The sequence below is a fragment of the Pristiophorus japonicus genome, chromosome 4 (genome assembly GCF_044704955.1).
Source record: "Pristiophorus japonicus isolate sPriJap1 chromosome 4, sPriJap1.hap1, whole genome shotgun sequence".
In the NCBI taxonomy this organism is placed as follows: Eukaryota; Metazoa; Chordata; class Chondrichthyes; family Pristiophoridae; genus Pristiophorus; species Pristiophorus japonicus.
In genome coordinates this window covers 306,777,738-306,796,097 of record NC_091980.1, presented here as the reverse complement: position 1 = coordinate 306,796,097, position 18,360 = coordinate 306,777,738, and the positions used below count along the sequence as shown (strand labels likewise).

The 18,360-nt window shown below is 49.0% G+C and overlaps 1 protein-coding gene across 1 annotated transcript in view; it reads left to right on the top strand.

The window, feature by feature from the left end:
* LOC139262794 (protein Daple-like) overlaps positions 1-18,360 on the top strand; it is a 273,729-nt gene that overhangs the window by 240,842 nt on the left and 14,527 nt on the right. Inside the window, exons 24-26 of the mRNA XM_070877946.1 lie at positions 3,018-3,086; positions 4,307-4,375; positions 8,845-9,137. Of these exons, the coding sequence (XP_070734047.1) occupies positions 3,018-3,086; positions 4,307-4,375; positions 8,845-9,137 (431 nt within the window). The remainder of the gene's footprint in view (positions 1-3,017; positions 3,087-4,306; positions 4,376-8,844; positions 9,138-18,360) is intronic.

The window sequence follows — 18,360 nt, the reverse complement described above, 5'->3', positions numbered from 1 at the left end:
TGTTACGTTGATTGAGGGCTAAATATTGGCCAGGACATCGGGGATATCTCCCCTGCTCTTTTTCAAAATGGGATCTTTTACCTCCACCTAAGAGGGCAGACGGGACCTCGATTTAACGTCTCATCCGAAAGACGGCCCCTCCGACAGTGCAGCGCTCCCCCAGCACTGTACTTGAGTGTCAGCCTCGATTTGTTTGTGCTCATGTCCTTGGAGTGGGACTTGAACCCACAACCTTCTGACTCAGGAGCGAGGGTGCTACCCACTGAGCCACAGTTGACACTATAAGAAAGACATGCATTTATATCGCGCCTTTCATAACCTCGGGAGATCCCAGAGCGCTTTACAGCCAATGAAATACTTCTGCAGTATAGTCACTGTTATAACGTAGGGAAACACGGAAGCCAATTTCCACACAGCAAGCTTCCACAGCCAGCAGCGTGATAGTGATCAGAGCATCTGCTTTTAGTGATATTAGTTGAGGAATCATCATCATCATCATGGGCAGTCCCTCGAAATCGAGGGTTGAGGGATAAGTATAGGCCAAGACACGAAGGCGAATTCTCATTCGAAAGACATCTCCAAAAGTCCAGCACTCCCTCATTGCCACACTGGAGTGTCAGCTTAGATTATTTGCTCAAGTGGGAGTGGGACTTGAACCCATGACCTCTGACTCCGAGGCGAGAGACCTGAGCCCAAGCTTAACACCTTGAGCAACACCCGAGAGGAATGGCAATGGTGCAATCCTAGCGATAAACGACATTAACATCAAGTTGGATATTTCAACTGGTTATCAATTTCCTACTTACAGGAGATGACTGTGGCTCCAGACGTCTCTCAAAGATCTCAAAGTATGCTTGGCTTTACTTTACATAGACACAGATAGCCCAGTCTTCCCTGAATAGAAGTCCTTGAGATCTTCAACAACTTGCATTTATACAGTACAATAAAACCAGAAAATGCTGGAAACACTGAGGGTCGGGCAGCATCTGTGGAGAGAAGAACAGAGTTAACGTTTCGGGTCGATGACCCTTCGTCAGAACTGGAAAAGTTACAGATGTAACAGGTTTTAAGCAAGTACAGAGGCGAGGAAATTACTACGGGAAGGTCTGTGATAGGGTGGAAGGCAGAAGAGATGAAGAGACAAAAGGGATGATGGTGCGAGGCAAAAGGAGATGGCAATGGGACAAGTTAAGAAACACAAGATGAGTCTAGATAGGGTGTAAATAGAGATGGCAGAATTATCAACAGCTGCCATGCGGGGGAAAAGTGCATTTATATAGTGTGTTTAATACAGTAAAGCATTCCAAAGCGCTTCACAGGGATGTTATCAACAAAATTTGACACCGAGTTACATAAGGGGATATGAGAACAGGTGACCAAAAGCTTTGTCAAAGAGGTAGGTCTTAAAGGATGAGAGAAAGGGAAAAGTTTTGGGAGGGAATTCCAGAGCTTGGGGCCTTGGCACCTGAAGGCACGGTCGCGAACGTCCAATAGGACGGTCCTGCCTACACTGCAGAACTCCTAAAGCTGCGCCGCTCCCTCAGTGCTACAGTGCAGTGTCGGGCTAGATTGGTGCTCACGTCCAGAGTGGGGTTTGCGCGCACACAACTTCTGACTCGAGAGGCAAGAGTGCTACCTCAAGATAAAGCAGACTGTAGTACCGTAGTTACCCACGAGGATAGCAGACAAAGATGCCTTGGACAAATGTGATTTTGTAGGGCTGCGAATAGCGGCACCACAAGTCCTGGCCAGAATGGACATGATTGGGTAATTCCCCCGCACTGCTGTAAGTAGCTGGGATTGATTTTACGCATATCATTTGTATTGTGTAACTCTCCTCAACTCTCTGCGTTTCACTGGAGAAATCACCCTGCTTTTATTGGGAGACTTTGCTGTAGTTTCGGTCATGAGTTCTGTTTGCTGTAGTCTGTAAAGACTCTTTAAAGAGACTCTGTAAACTGTTTGCTGAGTAAACAGACTCTGTTTGCTGAGTCGTCATCATCATCATAGGCAGTCCCTCGGAATCGAGGAAGACTTGCTTCCACTCCTGAAGTGAGTTCTTTGGTGGCTGAACAGTCCAATGCAAAAGCCACAGGTGGGACAGATAGTCGTTGAGGAAAGGGTGGGTGGGACTGGTTTGCCGCACGCTCTTTCCGCTGCCTGCGCTTGATTTCTGCACGCTCTCGGCGTTGAGACTCGAGGTGCTCAGCGCCCTCTTGGCTGCACTTCCTCCACTTAGGGCGGTCTTTGGCCAGGGACTCCCAAGTGTCAGTGGGGATGTCGTATTTTATCAGGAAGGCTTTGAGGGTGTCCTTGTAGTGTTTCCGCTGCTCACCTTTGGCTTGTTTGCCGTGAAGGAGCTCCGAGTAGAGCATTTGCTTTGGGAGTCTCGTGTCAGGCATGCAGACTATGTGGCCTGCCCAGCGGAGCTGATCGAGTGTGGTCAGTGCTTCAATGCTGGGAATGTCGGCCTGAATGAGGACGCTGATGTTGGTGTGCCTGTCCTCCCAGTGGATTTGTAGGATCTTGCGGAGACATCGTTGGTGATATTTCTCCAGCAACTTGAGGTGCCTACTGTATATGGTCCATGTCTCTGAGCCATACAGGAAGGTGGGTATTACTACAGCCCTGTAGACCATGAGTTTGGTGGCAGATTTGAGGGCCTGGTCTTCAAACACACTTTTCCTCAGGCGGCCGAAGGTTGCACTGGCGCACTGGAGGCGGTGTTGAATCTCGTCGTCGATGCCTGCTCTTGTTGATAGGAGGCTCCCGAGATAAGGGAAGTGGTCCACGGTGTCCAGGGCTGCGCTGCTTGCTGAGTAAACAGACTCTGTAAAGTAGACTATTTGCAGCAAGGTCTGCCATAGGTCTCGCCTCATCCTCCAACTCATTGGCTGACACAGTGGTGTCGGCAGACACTTAGATTTTGTAAAGCATGGAATAGTCTTAAAATTTGCTTACAGGCATGAAGCAAGCTGTTTCTCTCCAACATTATGTCTCATTTCTTCATCGAATAGGTTTTAACTCTGATGACGATCTCCGGACGCAATCACTTGAAGTGGAGTTTCCGAACAACACAAGCCAGGGTAGGTCATGGAGTTCTTCCTGCTGTACTTTGCCCAAAGCTACCTAACCACCTTTAACTAGTTGCAATTCTCGTTGAATAAAGTGCATAAGATAATCCAGTCTCAATCAGTGTAACTGAAGTCTTGTTACTTTTCACGTGTTTAATGTCAGTAGTTTACTCTGCATGCTGTAAAGTGCAGCAAATGTCACTCTGGTCCCTGGATGATTACAGGCCAGAGGGCTACTTTTTGTGCACCTTGCCCTCCTTAGTTCTACCTACTTGAGTGGTCCCCAGAAGAGTCTGAGCAGTCCGACCGATGCACAAGTGGCATCGAATAACAATGTAGGTGCTTTCGAACAGCAGATAAGTCCCCTCTGTGTCTAGAGAAAGAAAGACTGATTTGCATTTATATCGCATCTTTCACGATCTTGGGATGTTCCAAGGCACTTTACAACCAATGAAATACTTTTGTTGTAATGTAGGAATCACGGCAGCCAATTTGCACACAGCAAGCTTCCACAAACAGCAGTGTGATAATGACCAGATCATCTGTTTTAGTGATGTTGAGGGATAAATATTGGCCCAGGTCACCGGGGAGAACTCCCCTGCTCTTCAATATAGTGCCACGAGATCTTTTACCTCCACCTGAGTGAGCAGACGGGGCCTCGGTTTTACGCCTCTGTTAAAAGACGGCACCTCCGACAGTGCAGGGTGGACAGGGAAGACCAGCCTAGGTGGCAGCGCCAGCAGAAGGTGTGCCTCGTATCCAATTGTCTCAATCCGTGCTGCTGGTTTTTAGTTGAGCACAACACCCGATTTGTGGACAGCAGCATCCCACAAACAGGAATGTGAAAATAATCAGACAGTCGTGTTTTTGAATGATGCTGCTTGAATGTTGGCCAGGACACTAGGAAGAACTCCCCTGCTCTTCAAATTAGTGCCATGAGGTCTTTTACGACCAAATGAGAGAGCTCGGTTTAACGTGTCATTCGAAAAACGCACCTCCAACAGTGCGGCACTCCTTCAGCACTGCACTGGGAGTGTCAGCCTAGAGTTTTGTGCCCAAGTCTCTGGAGTGGGACTCGAACCCACGACCTTCTGAATCGGAGGCGAGAGAGCCACCCACTGAGCCACGGCTGACATTTAACACTGTGGCCTGTCTAACTAGTGACTGGTTTGAGTTGTGACAGCATTGTTCTTGGCGGAGGATAAAGCTGACCGGTTCATTTTCTCTTGCAGACTCAAGGCTCAGCAGTTCTGAGAGTAGCCGGAACAGTTCCAACACGGCCTCCCCGCTAAACACTAAAGGTATCCGAACGCTTCGTTCAAACGCGGCTTCAAAATATCTGCACGTTTAGCCCAAAAGGAAGCGAGCCTCCCCGTCCCCTCCCCCACGTCCCTGTGGAGGCTGTTGCTGTGAGGTGCGCAACACCTGCTTGCAATGCACCTCCATGTGAGTTGGTCTCGAGTCGGAAGTCTTAGCATTGCAGTCGTCTTCTGTTGCTTTCCACCTTGATGCGGTGCCGTGGTGAAACATAGAAATAGAAATGTAGAAATTTACAGCGCAGTAGGAGGCCACTTCGGCCTATTGTGTCCTCGCCGACTGACAAAGAGCCGCACGGCCCTCGGTCAGCAGCCCTGAAGGTTACATATAAACCTATGAACAATAGCGGAAAGGCAAAGAGCACCCAGCCCGACCAGTTTGCCTCACACAAGTGCGACAACCCTTACACTGAAACATTCTACACTCCATCCCAATCGGAGTCATGTGAATATGGTGCGCTGCCTTTAATTGGTTCCCAGTAGTGCGGCGTGTTGGAACTCCAGAACTATGTGCTACACGTAGGTAGGCTGTGGATTTTTAGACCTTTAGGTCCCAAGTTTGGTGAGACCCAAGTACCGTCGAAAGGGCCGCTAAGATCCCGTCGCTACTTTGGGCGGAAGTTTGGTGAAAAAAATGTGGGAAAAAAACACCCGGCGGAAAAAGAAAATGGGCCTTACACGCCGATTCTGGGAGGCAGCGGGCGGTAGGTCCCACTCTGGGCGGCAAATGCGATCCTCGGCAAAGTACCGCCGAGGATAGAGTCGGACCCAGGGAGGGGGGAAACGGATAAAATAAAAACTTTCAAAACAGTTTTTTTAAAAAAAATGGCCAGAAATCCTTCAGGGGGCCCAAAATCCCTGCAAAAACAAATGAAGAAAAGAACTGAGCGGAGGACTGCCTGGACCAAACTGGGGAGGCAGCAGACGCGAGGATTTTTGTTGGCATTGCAATCCCAACAGTCTTCTCTCCCCGCCGGCGTGAGGGCCTCACCAAACTCACTCGGCGGGGAGACAGCCGAGAAAACTCGGCGGCAGCCGGCGGTAATTCAACCAAACTCGGGGGCCCTTACTCTCGTAACGCTAAATCCCACACCTACACTGCTTTCTCTACGTGGGTCTCCTGTAGATAGCGAGAGGGAGGTTCGGATCGTGGGGGTTCGTGTGAACAGCAGCAAGTAGAATCGAGCTTCCATCGGGATTCCCACTTTAGTTTCTGGATTTTAGCGTGACCTGTTGTTCACCCCTCAACAACTTGCGTTTATATAGTGCCAGTAACATGGTGAAACATCGCAATGCGCTTCACAGGAGGGTTAACAGAGCGTTATTCATCACCTGGAGATGGTCTGACTCTAAAATCCAAGCCCTCACTGAGACTGCCTTCGCACTAGTCCTAATTCCAGGACTCCGTCAAAAGAAGCTCTGTGGAGGTTGCAAATTCATTACATCGAAATCCATAGGATATACGGCACAGGAACAGGCCATTTGGCCCGTCCAGCCAATGCCGGCTCTCTGCAAGAGCACTTCAGCCAGTCCCACTCCCCCGCCCTTTCCCCGTAGCCCTGCAAAAAAAATTTCCTTCAGGTACTTATCCAATTCCCTTTTGAAAGCCACAACTGAGTCTGCCTCCACCACCCTCTCAGGCCGTGCATTCCAGATCCTAACCACTCGCTGCGTAAAAAAGATTTTCCTCATGTCGCCTTTGCTTTTCCTGCCAGTCACCTTAAATCTGTGTCCCCTGGTTCTCGGCCCTTCCGCCAATGGGAACCGTTTCTCTCGATCTACTCTGTCCAGACCCCTCATAATTTTGAATACTTCTATCAAATCTCCTCTCAACCTTCTCTGCTCCAAGGAGAACAGCCCCAGTCTAGCCACGTAACTGAAACCCCTCGTCCATTCTTGTAAATCTTTTCTGCACCCTCTCTGAGGTCACATCCTTGCTCCTTACTCTGTCAAAACTGCAAACAATTTTGATCATCATCATAGTCAGTCCCTCAGAATCAAGGAAGACTTGCTTCCACTCTAAAAATGAGTCCTTGGGTGGCTGGTTGGAGTTGTCCATGAGGGTCCTGACGTTCCAGGACCAGAACTTCATGTCAGAGGAGTGGAAGATGCCTGTGCGCGAGTTCTTTTAACGTGGGCTGGCCGTTGCACACGGGCTTAGCTGAGCAAGGTCTTGGCCCAGCGGCATGGGGTTCCAAGATGACTGGAGACCAGTTACTGCTGTGTGGACCTAGTTGCCTACGGCGAGGTGTTGGCCGCAGGCTCGGCACTGAGTAGCGCCCTTGATGGTAGGTGGTCCGAGGCTTGGTTGGGGGCAGGCATTGGGAGGGTCAGTGGCCCACCGGGGTTCAGGGTGGAGGTCAGGGTGGTCACGGCCATGATGCTGACCACGTGCTGGAGGAGAAGAGGCCAGGTCACCATGGGGGAAGGAAAGGTCCAGTCGTCGCTGAAGGAGTAGGAGAGGCCAACCGCTTCTTCCAAATGATTTTGAACACCTCTTCCAAATCTCCTCTTGATCTTCAGTCAGAATCAGGGGAAGTCATAACGGGGAACAAAGAAATGGCAGACCAATTGAACAAGTACTTTGGTTCGGTATTCACTAAGGAGGACACAAACAACCTTCCGGATATAAAAGGGGTCAGAGGGTCTAGTAAGGAGGAGGAACTGAGGGAAATCCTTATTAGTTGGGAAATTGATGGGATTGAAGGCCGATAAATCCCCAGGGCCTGATGGGCTGCATCCCAGAGTACTTAAGGAGGTGGACTTGGAAATAGCGGATGCATTGACAGTCATTTTCCAATATTCCATTGACTCTGGATCAGTTTCTATAGAGTGGAGGGTAGCCAATGTAACCCCACTTTTTTAAAAAAGGAGGGAGAGAGAAAACAGGGAATTATAGACCGGTCAGCCTGACCTCAGTAGTGGGTAAAATGATGGAATCAATTATTAAGGATGTCATAGCAGCGCATTTGGAAAGAGGTGACATGATAGGTCCAAGTCAGCATGGATTTGTGAAAGGGAAGTCATGCTTGACAAATCTTCTGGAATTTTTTGAGGATGTTTCCAGTAGAGTGGACAAGGGAGAACCAGTTGATGTGGTATATTTGGATTTTCAGAAGGCTTTCGACAAGGTCCCACACAAGAGATTAATGTGCAAAGTTAAAGCACATGGGATTGGGGGTAGTGTGCTGACGTGGATTGAGAACTGGTTGTCAGACAGGAAGCAAAGAGTAGGAGTAAATGGGGACTTTTCAGAATGGCAGGCAGTGACTAGTGGGGTACCGCAAGGTTCTGTGCTGGGGCCCCAGCTGTTTACACTGTACATTAATGATTTAGACGAGAGGATTAAATGTAGTATCTCCAAATTTGCGGATGACACTAAGTTGGGTGGCAGTGTGAGCTGCGAGGAGGATGCTATGAGGCTGCAGAGCGACTTGGATAGGTTAGGTGAGTGGGCAAATGCATGGCAGATGAAGTATAATGTGGATAAATGTGAGGTTATCCACTTTGGTGGTTAAAAACAGAGAGACAGACTATTATCTGAATGGTGACAGATTAGGAAAAGGGGAGGTGCAACGAGACCTGGGTGTCATAGTACATCAGTCATTGAAGGTTGGCATGCAGGTACAGCAGGCGGTTAAGAAAGCAAATGGCATGTTGGCCTTCATAGCGAGGGAATTTGAGTACAGAGGCATGAGGTGTTGCTACAGTTGTACAGGGCCTTGGTGAGGCCACACCTGGAGTATTGTGTACAGTTTTGGTTTCCTAACTTGAGGAAGGACATTCTTGCTATTGAGGGAGTGCAGCGAAGGTTCACCAGACTGATTCCCGGGATGGTGGGACTGACCTATCAAGAAAGACTGGATCAACTGGGCTTGTATTCACTGGAGTTCAGAAGAATGAGAGGGGACCTCAGAAACGTTTAAAATTCTGATGGGTTCAGACAGGTTAGATGCAGGAAGAATGTTCCCGATGTTGGGGAAGTCCAGAACCAGGGGTCACAGTCTAAGGATAAGGGGTAAGCCATTTAGGACTGAGATGAGGAGAAACTTCTTCACCCAGAGAGTGGTGAACCTGTGGAATTCTCTACCACAGAAAGTTGTTGAGGCCAATTCACTAAATATATTCAAAAAGGAGTTAGATGAAGTCCTTACTACTAGGGGGATCAAGGGGTATGGTGAGAAAGCAGGAATGGGGTACTGAAGTTGCATGTTCAGCCATGAACTCATTGAATGGTGGTGCAGGCTAGAAGGGCCGAATGGCCTACTCCTGCACATATTTTCTATGTTTCTGTGCTTGGTAAGGAGAGAAGGTTCTCAGATATTTTTGAACTGAATTCAGATTCTCAAACTGCCCATGGTGGGAGTTGAACTCTCATTTTATTAATACCTCCTCAACATAACGGTGCACTATTCATTGCATATTTGACTTTAACCCCTGTTCCCGTTTGGCAGGCGCCACGGACCCTATTGATGGCAGACCAGAGAGCCTCAGCAGCGATGACCTGGTGCCGAGTCGAGATGCCGGAGTCGGTCCCAAAGAAAACTACCTTTATCGTTCCAGTTCGGTCTTGCTCGCCGGCAGCAAGTTGGACCCCACAATGCCACGGAGGAGCCCAGTGTCCTACAGCACGCTACAGCGGGTGAAGGAGAGCCAGGCTCCCGGCAAAACCAGGGCAGCCTCACCTGGCAGCGAAATGGTGACACTGGAGGAGTTTCTGCGGGAGAGCGGCCAGTCGCCAACCAGTGTAAGTAACAGCCCTGGAGTCACGTCCGCAATGTATTTGCTTCATGGGCACTTTGCTTAAGAATTCAGAGCAGTAAATTGCTATTAAGAACTAATACAAAAGTAAAATGCTGCTGGCTAAAGTAAATGTTGGTCCCCTAGAGGTTGAGACTTGGGAATTAATACTACACAAGATAAAAGTTCACAGGGTTGGGGGTAATATTGGGAATTAGTACTCAGTAAAATAATGGGACTAAAGGCGGACAAGTCCCCTGTACCTGATGGTTTACATCCGAGGGTCTTAAAAGAATTGGCTGCAGAGATAGTGGATGCATTGGTTGTAATCGACCAAAATTCCCTGAATTCTGGGGCGGTCCCAGCGGATTGGAAAACCGCAAATGTAACTATTTAAAAAAGGAGGCTGACAAAAAGCAGAAACCTATAGACCAGTTAGCCTAACATCTATCGTTGGGAAAATGCAGGAGTCCATTATTAAGGAAGCAGTAACGGGACATTTGGAAAAGCATAATTCAATCAAGCAGAGTCAGCATGGTTTTATTAAAAGGAAATTATGTTTGACAAATTTGCTGGAGTTCTTTGAGGGTGTAACAAGCAGGGTGGATAAGGGGGAACCAGTGGATGTGGTGTATTTGGTTTTCCAGAGAAGGCATTCGATAAGGTGCCACCAAAGTTTACTACACAAGATAAAAGTTTACAGGGTTGGGGGTAATATTAGCATGGACTGAGGATTGGCTAACTAACAGAAAACAGAGTCGGGATAAATGGATCATTTTCCGGTTGGCAAACAGTAATTAGTGGGGTGCCACAGAGATCGATGCTGAGGCATCTACTATGTCGCCAAATTTGCTGATGATACAAAGTTGGGTGCCAAAGCACATTGTGAGGAGCACACAAAAAATCTGCAAAGGGATATAGACAGGCTAAGTGAGTAGGCAAACATTTGGCAGATGGAGTATAATGTGGAAAAATGTGAGGTTATCCACTTTGGCAGAAAAAATAGAAAAGAAAATTATAATTTAAATGGAGAAAAATTGCAAAGTGTTGCAGTACAGAGGGACCTGGGGGTCCTTGTGCATGAAACACAAAAAGTTAGTATGCAGGTACAGCAAGAAATCAGGAAGGAAAATGGAATGTTGGCCTTTATTGCAAAGGGGATAGAATATAAAAGCAGAGAAGTCTTGCTACAATTGTACAGGGTATTGGTGAGGCCACACCCTGGAGTACTGCGTACAGTTTTGGACTCCGTATTTAACGAAGGATATACTTGCATTGGAGGCAGTTCAGAGAAGGTTCACTAGGTTGATTCCGGAGATGAGGGGGTTGACTTATGGAAGGTCGGTTGGGCCTATACACATTGGAGTTCAGAAGAATGAGAGGTGATCTTATCGAAACATATAAGATAATGAGGGGGCTCGACAAGGTGGATGCAGAGAGGATGTTTCCACTCATCGGGGAAACTAAAATTAGGGGACATAGTCTCAGAATAAGGGGCCGCCCATTTAAAACTGAGATGAGGAAGAATTTCTTCTCTAATGGTTGTAAATCTATGGAATTCTCTATCCCAGAGAGCTGTGGAGACTGGGTCATTGAATATATTTAAGGCGGAGATAGACAGATTTTTGAGTGATAAGGGAATAAAAGGTTATGGGGAGCGGGGAGAGAAGTGGAGCTGAGGGTGGCCTACACCTGCTCCTGTTTCTTATGTTCTTATGGATGCTGGAATCTGAAATAAAAACAAAGTGCTGGACATCTCAGCGGGTCAGGCAGCATCTGCGGAGAGAAACAGAGTTAACGTTTCGGGTCGATGACCCTTCGTCAGAACTGGTGAATGTTCGAAATGAACACATTTTTAAGGAGCACTGAAAGGGGGAGGGGAGGAAAGAGCAAAAGGGAAGGTCTGTTATAGGGTGGAAGGCAGGAGAGATTTGAGAGACAAAAGGGATGATGGGCCGACTTGAGATGGTAATGGCAGAAGTTAGAAAAAAGTTAGTCTAGATAGGATGTGAATGGCAGGATAATTACTAGCTATTAAGAACTAGTGGGTTTAACAATCACACTACACATTACTAGTTCATCCACCAGGCTCACAACTGCATACCTCATCGTGGATGACTCAGTCCCAACTGCCTGGGATTTTATTGAGTCTTCACAGAATCATAGAAATTTACAGCATGGAAGGAGGCCATTCGGCCCATCGTATCCATGCCGGCCAACCAAGAACTATCTAGCCTAATCCTATTTTCCAGCTCTAGGTCCGTAACCCTGCAGGTTACGGCACTTCAGGTGCATATCCAAGTATTTTTTAAATGTGGTGAGGGTTTCTCCCTCTACCACCCTTTCAGGCAGTGAGTTCCAGACACCCACCACCCTCTGCATGAAGAAATTTTCCCTCAAATCCCCTCTAAACCTCCTAACAATTACTTTAACTTTATGCCCCTGGTTGTTGATCCCTCTGTTAAGGGAAATAAGCCCTTACTATCCATTATATCTAGGCTCCTCATAATTTTATACACCCTCACTTAGGTCTCCCCTCAGCCTCTTCTGTTTCAATGAAAACAAATCCAGCCTATCTAATCTGTCCTCATAGCTTAGATTCTTCACTCCCGGCAACATCCTCGTAAATCTCCAGTGCAATCACGTTTTCCTGTAATGCGGTGACCAGAACTGCACGCGATACTCCAGCTGTGGCCTAACCAGTGTTTTATACAGTTCATGCATACACCCCCTGCTCTTGTATTCTATACCTCGGCTAATAAAGGCAAGCATTCCATATGCCTTCTTAACCACCTTATCTACCTGGTCTGCTACCTTCAGGGATCTGTGGACATGCACTCCAAGGCCACTTTGTTCCTCTACACTTCTCAGCATCCTAGCATTTAATGTGACTGGCTAAACCACTCGCAGTGCAGCAGCTCTACAAACCTGAGAGCATATTCTCAAGTGCATACGTTACACATGCTGGTGTGTTAAAGTCAACTGCATCCTTGGCTGTCTTTCCAATAGCCCAAAGTAGTACCCACTCTCATGAGTCCACCTCCTCGGTCCTTTTTACTGTTCCGGCGAAAGGGAGAGACTTGTATAGAAAGTAGGTGCAGGAGTAGGCCATTCGGCCCTTTGAGCCTGCACCACCATTCAATATGATAATGACTGATCATGCAACTTCAGTATCCCATTCCTGCTTTTTCTCCATATCCCTTGATCCCTTTAACTGTAAGGACTACATCTAACTCCCTTTTGAATATATCTAACGAACTGGCCTCAACAACTTTCTGTGGTATGAGAAAGAAGTTTCTCCTCATCTCGGTCCTAAATAGCGACTCGATTACACCTCTCAAATGTCCGAGTGCTTTGAAATGCAAAGGATATTGAACCATTTTTTGCAGAACTAGATTCCCTCAAACGACAGTGAGATGAATGATCAGTATTTTTAGTGTTATTGAACAAGGAGCACTCTTGGCCACAATGCCTGCTTATTGAATAGTGCCGTGGGATCTTTAGAACACGCTACTCTCCTTCGAATAGTGCTGTGGGATCTTTACTCATATAATCTGAAGGATAATGCAGCACTCCCTCAGTACGACACTAATGTATCAACTTCAGTTATCAGTTCAAAATCCTGTATGGAGCTTAAACCCATTCAAAAGAAAGATCTTGCATTTAAATAGTGCCTTTCATCACCTCCGGACCCCCTAAAATGCTTCACAGCCAATGAAGTACTTCTGAAGTGTAGTCACTGTTGGAATTTAGGAAACTGAGCAGCCAATTTGTGCACAGCAAGCTCCCACGAACAGCAATGTGATAATGAATATAGAAATAGGAGGATAGAGCAGATGAATGCGTGGCTGGAGCGATGGTGCAGGAGGGAGGCCTTCAGATTCCTGGGGCATTGGGACCGGCTCTGGGGAGGGTGGGACCTGTACAGGTCGGATGGGGAGTTTTGCTCGTGTTGTTGGTGAGGGTCTGAACTAATTTGGCAGGGGGTGGGTACCAGGATGTAACATTAGAAAGGGAAATAAAGTGTTCAAAGGATTGGGAGAGGCAGAGAGCACTAAAGTAAGAAAAATTGTAAGGTATTAGGTGGGGTCCAACTAAGAGAGATTACAGGATGGTCTAAGATGGGTTTCCAGTGTATGTATGTGAGCGCACGAAGTGTGAAAGTAAGCGGCAGATACAAATAGCACATGGGAATATGATGTTGTGGCAATAAGTGAGACCTGGCTCAAAAAAGGGCAGGATTGGATATGAAATATTCCTGGTTATGGAAGGAAAGATTGGAGGTGGTGTGGCAGTATTGGTTAAGGAGAATGTTACAGTGCTGGAGAGGGAAGCTGTCCTGGAGGGATCAAGCACAGAATCTATATGGCTAGAGTTAAGAAACAATAGAGGTGCCATTACACTACTCGGTGTAATCCATAGACCAAATAGTGCGAAAGATATGGAGGAGCAAATTTGCAGAGAAATTAGAGAGGTGCAAGAACTATAGGGTAGTAATAATGGGAGACTTCAACTATCCTAATATAGACTGGGATCGTAATGTGCAGCATGGATACAAAATTGGCTAAGCGACAGGAAACAGAGAGTAGTGGTGAAAGGTTGTTTTTCAGACTGGAGGAAGATATGCAGTGGTGTTCCCCAGGGGTCAGTTCAAGGACTGCTGCTTTTCTTGATATATATTAATGACTTGGACTTGGTATACAGGGCACAATTTCAAAATTTGCAGATGACACAAAACTTGGAAGTATAGTGAACAGTGAGGAGGAGAGTTATAGACGTCAAGAGGACATAGACAGGCTGGTGGAATAGGTGGGGGCGGACACGTGGCAGATTAAATGTAATGCAGAAAAGTGTGAAGTGTTACATTTTGGTAGAAAGAATGAGGAGAGGAAATATAAACTAAAGGATACAATCCTAAAGGGGGTGCATGAACAGAGAGACCTGGGGAGTACATGTAGGGCAGGTTGAGAAAGCAGTTAAAAATGCTGAAGGGATCCTCGACTTCATGAATAGAGATATAGAGTACAAAAGCGTGAAAATTATGATAACTTATGAAGTTATGGCACCTCTATTATTTTTTAACTCTAGCCATATAGCTTCTGTGCTTGATCCCCAGCCTCCCTCTCCAGCATTGTAACATTCTCCTTGACCAATGCTGCCACACCACCTCCTATCTTCCCTTCCCTATCTTTCCTGAACACTTTATAACCAGGAACATTTAATACCCAATCCTGCCCTTTTTTGAGCCAGGAGCCAGTTGTTGCCACAACATCATATTCCCATGTGGCTATTTGTGCCAGAAGCTCACTTACCCACTTGGTGCGTTCACATACATACACTGGAAACCCATCTTAGACCATCCTGTAATCTCTCTTGGTTGGACCCCACCTAATACCTTACAATTTTTCATTAAAACACTGGTTTGGCCTCAACTGGAGTATTGTCCATTTCTGGGCACTGCGCTTTAGAAAGGATGTGAAGGTCTTGAAGAGGGTGCAGAAAAGATATACGAGAATAATTCCAGGGATGAGGGTCTTATGTGGATAGACTGGAGAAGCTAGGGTTGCTCTCCTTAGAGCAGAGAAGGTTGAGAGAAGATTTGATAGAGGTGCTCAAAATCATGAGGGGTCTGGACAGAGTTGATGGAGAGAAACTGTTCCCATTGGCGGAAGGGCCGAGAACCAGAGGATAAAGATTTAAGGTGATTGGCAAAAGAACCAAAGGCGACATGAGGAAAAACATTTTTACGCAGCGAGTGGTTAGGATCTGGAATGCACGGCCTGAAAGGTGGATGGAGGCAGACTCAATCGCAGCTTTCAAAAGGGAATTGGATAAGTACCTAAAAGAAAAAAAAATTGCAGGGCTACGGGGAAAGGGCGGTGGAGTGGGACCAGCTGAAGTGCTCTTGCAGAGAGCCAGCTCAGGCTCGACGGGCCGAATGGCCACTTCCCGTGCTGCACCCATTCTGTGATTCTCACTGGAGCTGCTCTGTCAGCAGCACGTAAGTTACAGCAATAATAATGGAAATACATGAGACAATAGGCTGTGGTGTCAAGAAAACCCTTATCTGATTAAGCTTCTAAGATGCAGTCTGAGTCATTGTTATGACATCTGATTTTGGTGTGCAGGAAATGCACCGAGAGTAACTGTTAGCCACAAATGTGCTGGTTGCCGTGAATTTACAAAGAGTAAAGGCCATTTTCTGCTAAATAATAACTACAATAATAATGACTTTTATTTATATGGCGCCTTTAACGTCGTAAAACTTCCCAAGGCGCTTCATTCACAACAGTGTTACAACACGTTAGATATTGACCAGGAAGGGAAAACGACGACTAGGGAAGTGGACCACAACTTGCAGTTAGATAGAATCACAGAATGATACAGCACCGGGGAAACCATTCAGCCCACTGTGCCTGTGCCAGCTCTTTGGTAGAACTATCCAATTAGTCCCACTCCCCCCACACCCCGCCCCCCCCCCCCCACCCTGCCCCCAGCTCTTGCCCCATTGCCCTGCAGTTTTTTTTCCCCTTCAAGTATTTATCCAACTCCCCTTTGAGTGTTGCCTTGGAGGGGGAGGATACGAGATTGAAAGAGGTTGGGCACTCAGAATGAAGAATTTAAATGCATTGGTTTAAGTTACCTTGGCCATGGATGTAATGCGATCACTTGTACGCCGCTTGTGGATGACAGAATTCAGGCTATGTTGCATATTTTCCAGAGAAATTTCATCAGTATGTAAAAGTGGCTCAGGCCAAGAAGAACTGTCACCTGGTTTAGGTTCAAGTGCAATACGGTGACTTCGAATCATACAGAATATTACGGCACAGAAGAAAGCCATTCGGCCCATTCGTCTGCATCGGTTCTTTCGAAGAGGAATCCAGTTCCTCTTTCTCCATATCCCGGCAATTTTTTCGAATTCAAGTATTTACCCAGTTCCCTTTTTGAAGACTACAATTGAATCTATATCCACCACCCTGTCAGACAGTGCATTCCAAATCCTAACCGTTGTGTTAAAAAAAAGTTTCTCCTCATGTTCGCCTCTGGTTCTTTTGCCAATCACCTTCAATCTGTATCCTCTGGTTATCGACCCTTCAGCCATTGGAAACCATTTCTCTTTATTTGCTCTCTTGATTTTAAAGGCCTCTTTATCAAATCTCCTCAGCCTTCTCTGCTCCCAGGAGAACAGCCACAAGCTTCTCCTGTCCTATCCCTCATCCCTCGAACCATTCCGAGGCATGGAATACAAGAGCATGGAAGTTAGGCTAGAATTGTATACAACACCAGTTAGGTCACAGCTATAGAGTACTGCGTGCAGTTCTGATCACATTACAGGAAAGATGTGATTGCACAAGAGAGGGTGCAGAGGAGATTTATGAGGATGTTGACAGCACAGTTTTATCTATGAGGAAAGATTGGATAGGCTGGATTTGTTTTCTTTGTAACAGAGGAGGCTGAGGGGAGATTTAATTCAGGTGTGTAAAATTATGGGAGGCCTGAATAGAGTGGATAGGAAGGACCTGTTTCCCTTGGCAGAGAGGTCATTAACCAGGGGGCTTAGATTGAAAGGAATTGGTAGAAGGATTGGAGGGGATTTGAGAACTTTATTCACCAGAAGGTGGTGGGGGTCTGGAAATCGCTGCCTGAAAGGGAGGTAGAGACAGAAACCTTCACCACATTTAAAAAGTACTTGGATAGACACTTAACGTGCCGTAACCTACAGGGCTACAGACCCTTCCCCTCGCCCCCCCCCTTCCTCTGCCCCCCTTCCACTCCCCCCCCCTTCCTTCCCCTTCCTCCCCCCTTGCCCTTCCTATCTCTTCCCCCCCCTCCCCCACCTCCCCCCCTTCCCCCCCTTATCTCTTCCTCCCCACCTCCCCCCTTCCCCCCTTATCTCTTCCTCCCTACCTCCCCCCTTCCCCTTCCTATCTCTTTCCCCGCCCCCAAGCTCCCCCTCCCCGCCCCCAAGCTCCCCCTCCCCGCCCCCAAGCTCCCCCTCCCCGCCCCCAAGCTCCCCCTCCCCGCCCCCAAGCTCCCCCTCCCCGCCCCCAAGCTCCCCCTCCCCGCCCCCAAGCTCCCCCTCCCCGCCCCCAAGCTCCCCCTCCCCGCCCCCAAGCTCCCCCTCCCCGCCCCCAAGCTCCCCCTCCCCGCCCCCAAGCTCCCCCTCCCCGCCCCCAAGCTCCCCCTCCCCGCCCCCAAGCTCCCCCTCCCCGCCCCCAAGCTCCCCCTCCCCGCCCCCAAGCTCCCCCTCCCCGCCCCCAAGCTCCCCCTCCCCGCCCCCAAGCTCCCCCTCCCCGCCCCCAAGCTCCCCCTCCCCGCCCCCAAGCTCCCCCTCCCCGCCCCCAAGCTCCCCCTCCCCGCCCCCAAGCTCCCCCTCCCCGCCCCCAAGCTCCCCTCTTCCTCCCCGCCGTCCTATCTCTTCCCCGTCTCCCCCCCCGTCCTACCTCTTCCCCGTCTCCCCCCCCGTCCTACCTCTTCCCCGTCTCCCCCCCCCGTCCTACCTCTTCCCCGTCTCCCCCCCCCGTCCTACCTCTTCCCCGTCTCCCCCCCCCCGTCCTACCTCTTCCCCGTCTCCCCCCCCCCCCCCCCGTCCTACCTCTTCCCCGTCTCCCCCCCCCCCCCCCGTCCTACCTCTTCCCCGTCTCCCCCCCCCCCCTGTCCTACCTCTTCCCCGCCCCCCCCAGTCCTACCTCTTCCCCGCCCCCCCGTCCTATCTCTTCCCCGTCTCCCCCCCCCCTGTCCTACCTCTTCCCCGCCCCCCCCGTCCTACCTCTTCCCCGTCACCCCCCCCGTCCTACCTCTTCCCCGTCTCCCCCCCCCCCCCGTCCTACCTCTTCCCCGTCTCCCCCCCCGTCCTACCTCTTCCCCGTCTCCCCCCCCGTCCTACCTCTTCCCCGTCTCCCCCCCCGTCCTACCTCTTCCCCGTCTCCCCCCCCGTCCTATCTCTTCCCCGTCTCCCCCCCCCGTCCTACCTCTTCCCCGTCTCCCCCCCCCGTCCTACCTCTTCCCCGTCTCCCCCCCCCGTCCTACCGCTTCCCCGCCCCCCCCCCCCCGTCCTACCTCTTCCCCGTCTCCCCCCCCGTCCTACCTCTTCCCCGCCCCCCCCCGTCCTACCTCTTCCCCGTCTCCCCCCCCCGTCCTACCTCTTCCCCGTCTCCCCCCCCCGTCCTACCTCTTCCCCGTCTCCCCCCCCGTCCTACCTCTTCCCCGTCTCCCCCCCTGTCCTACCT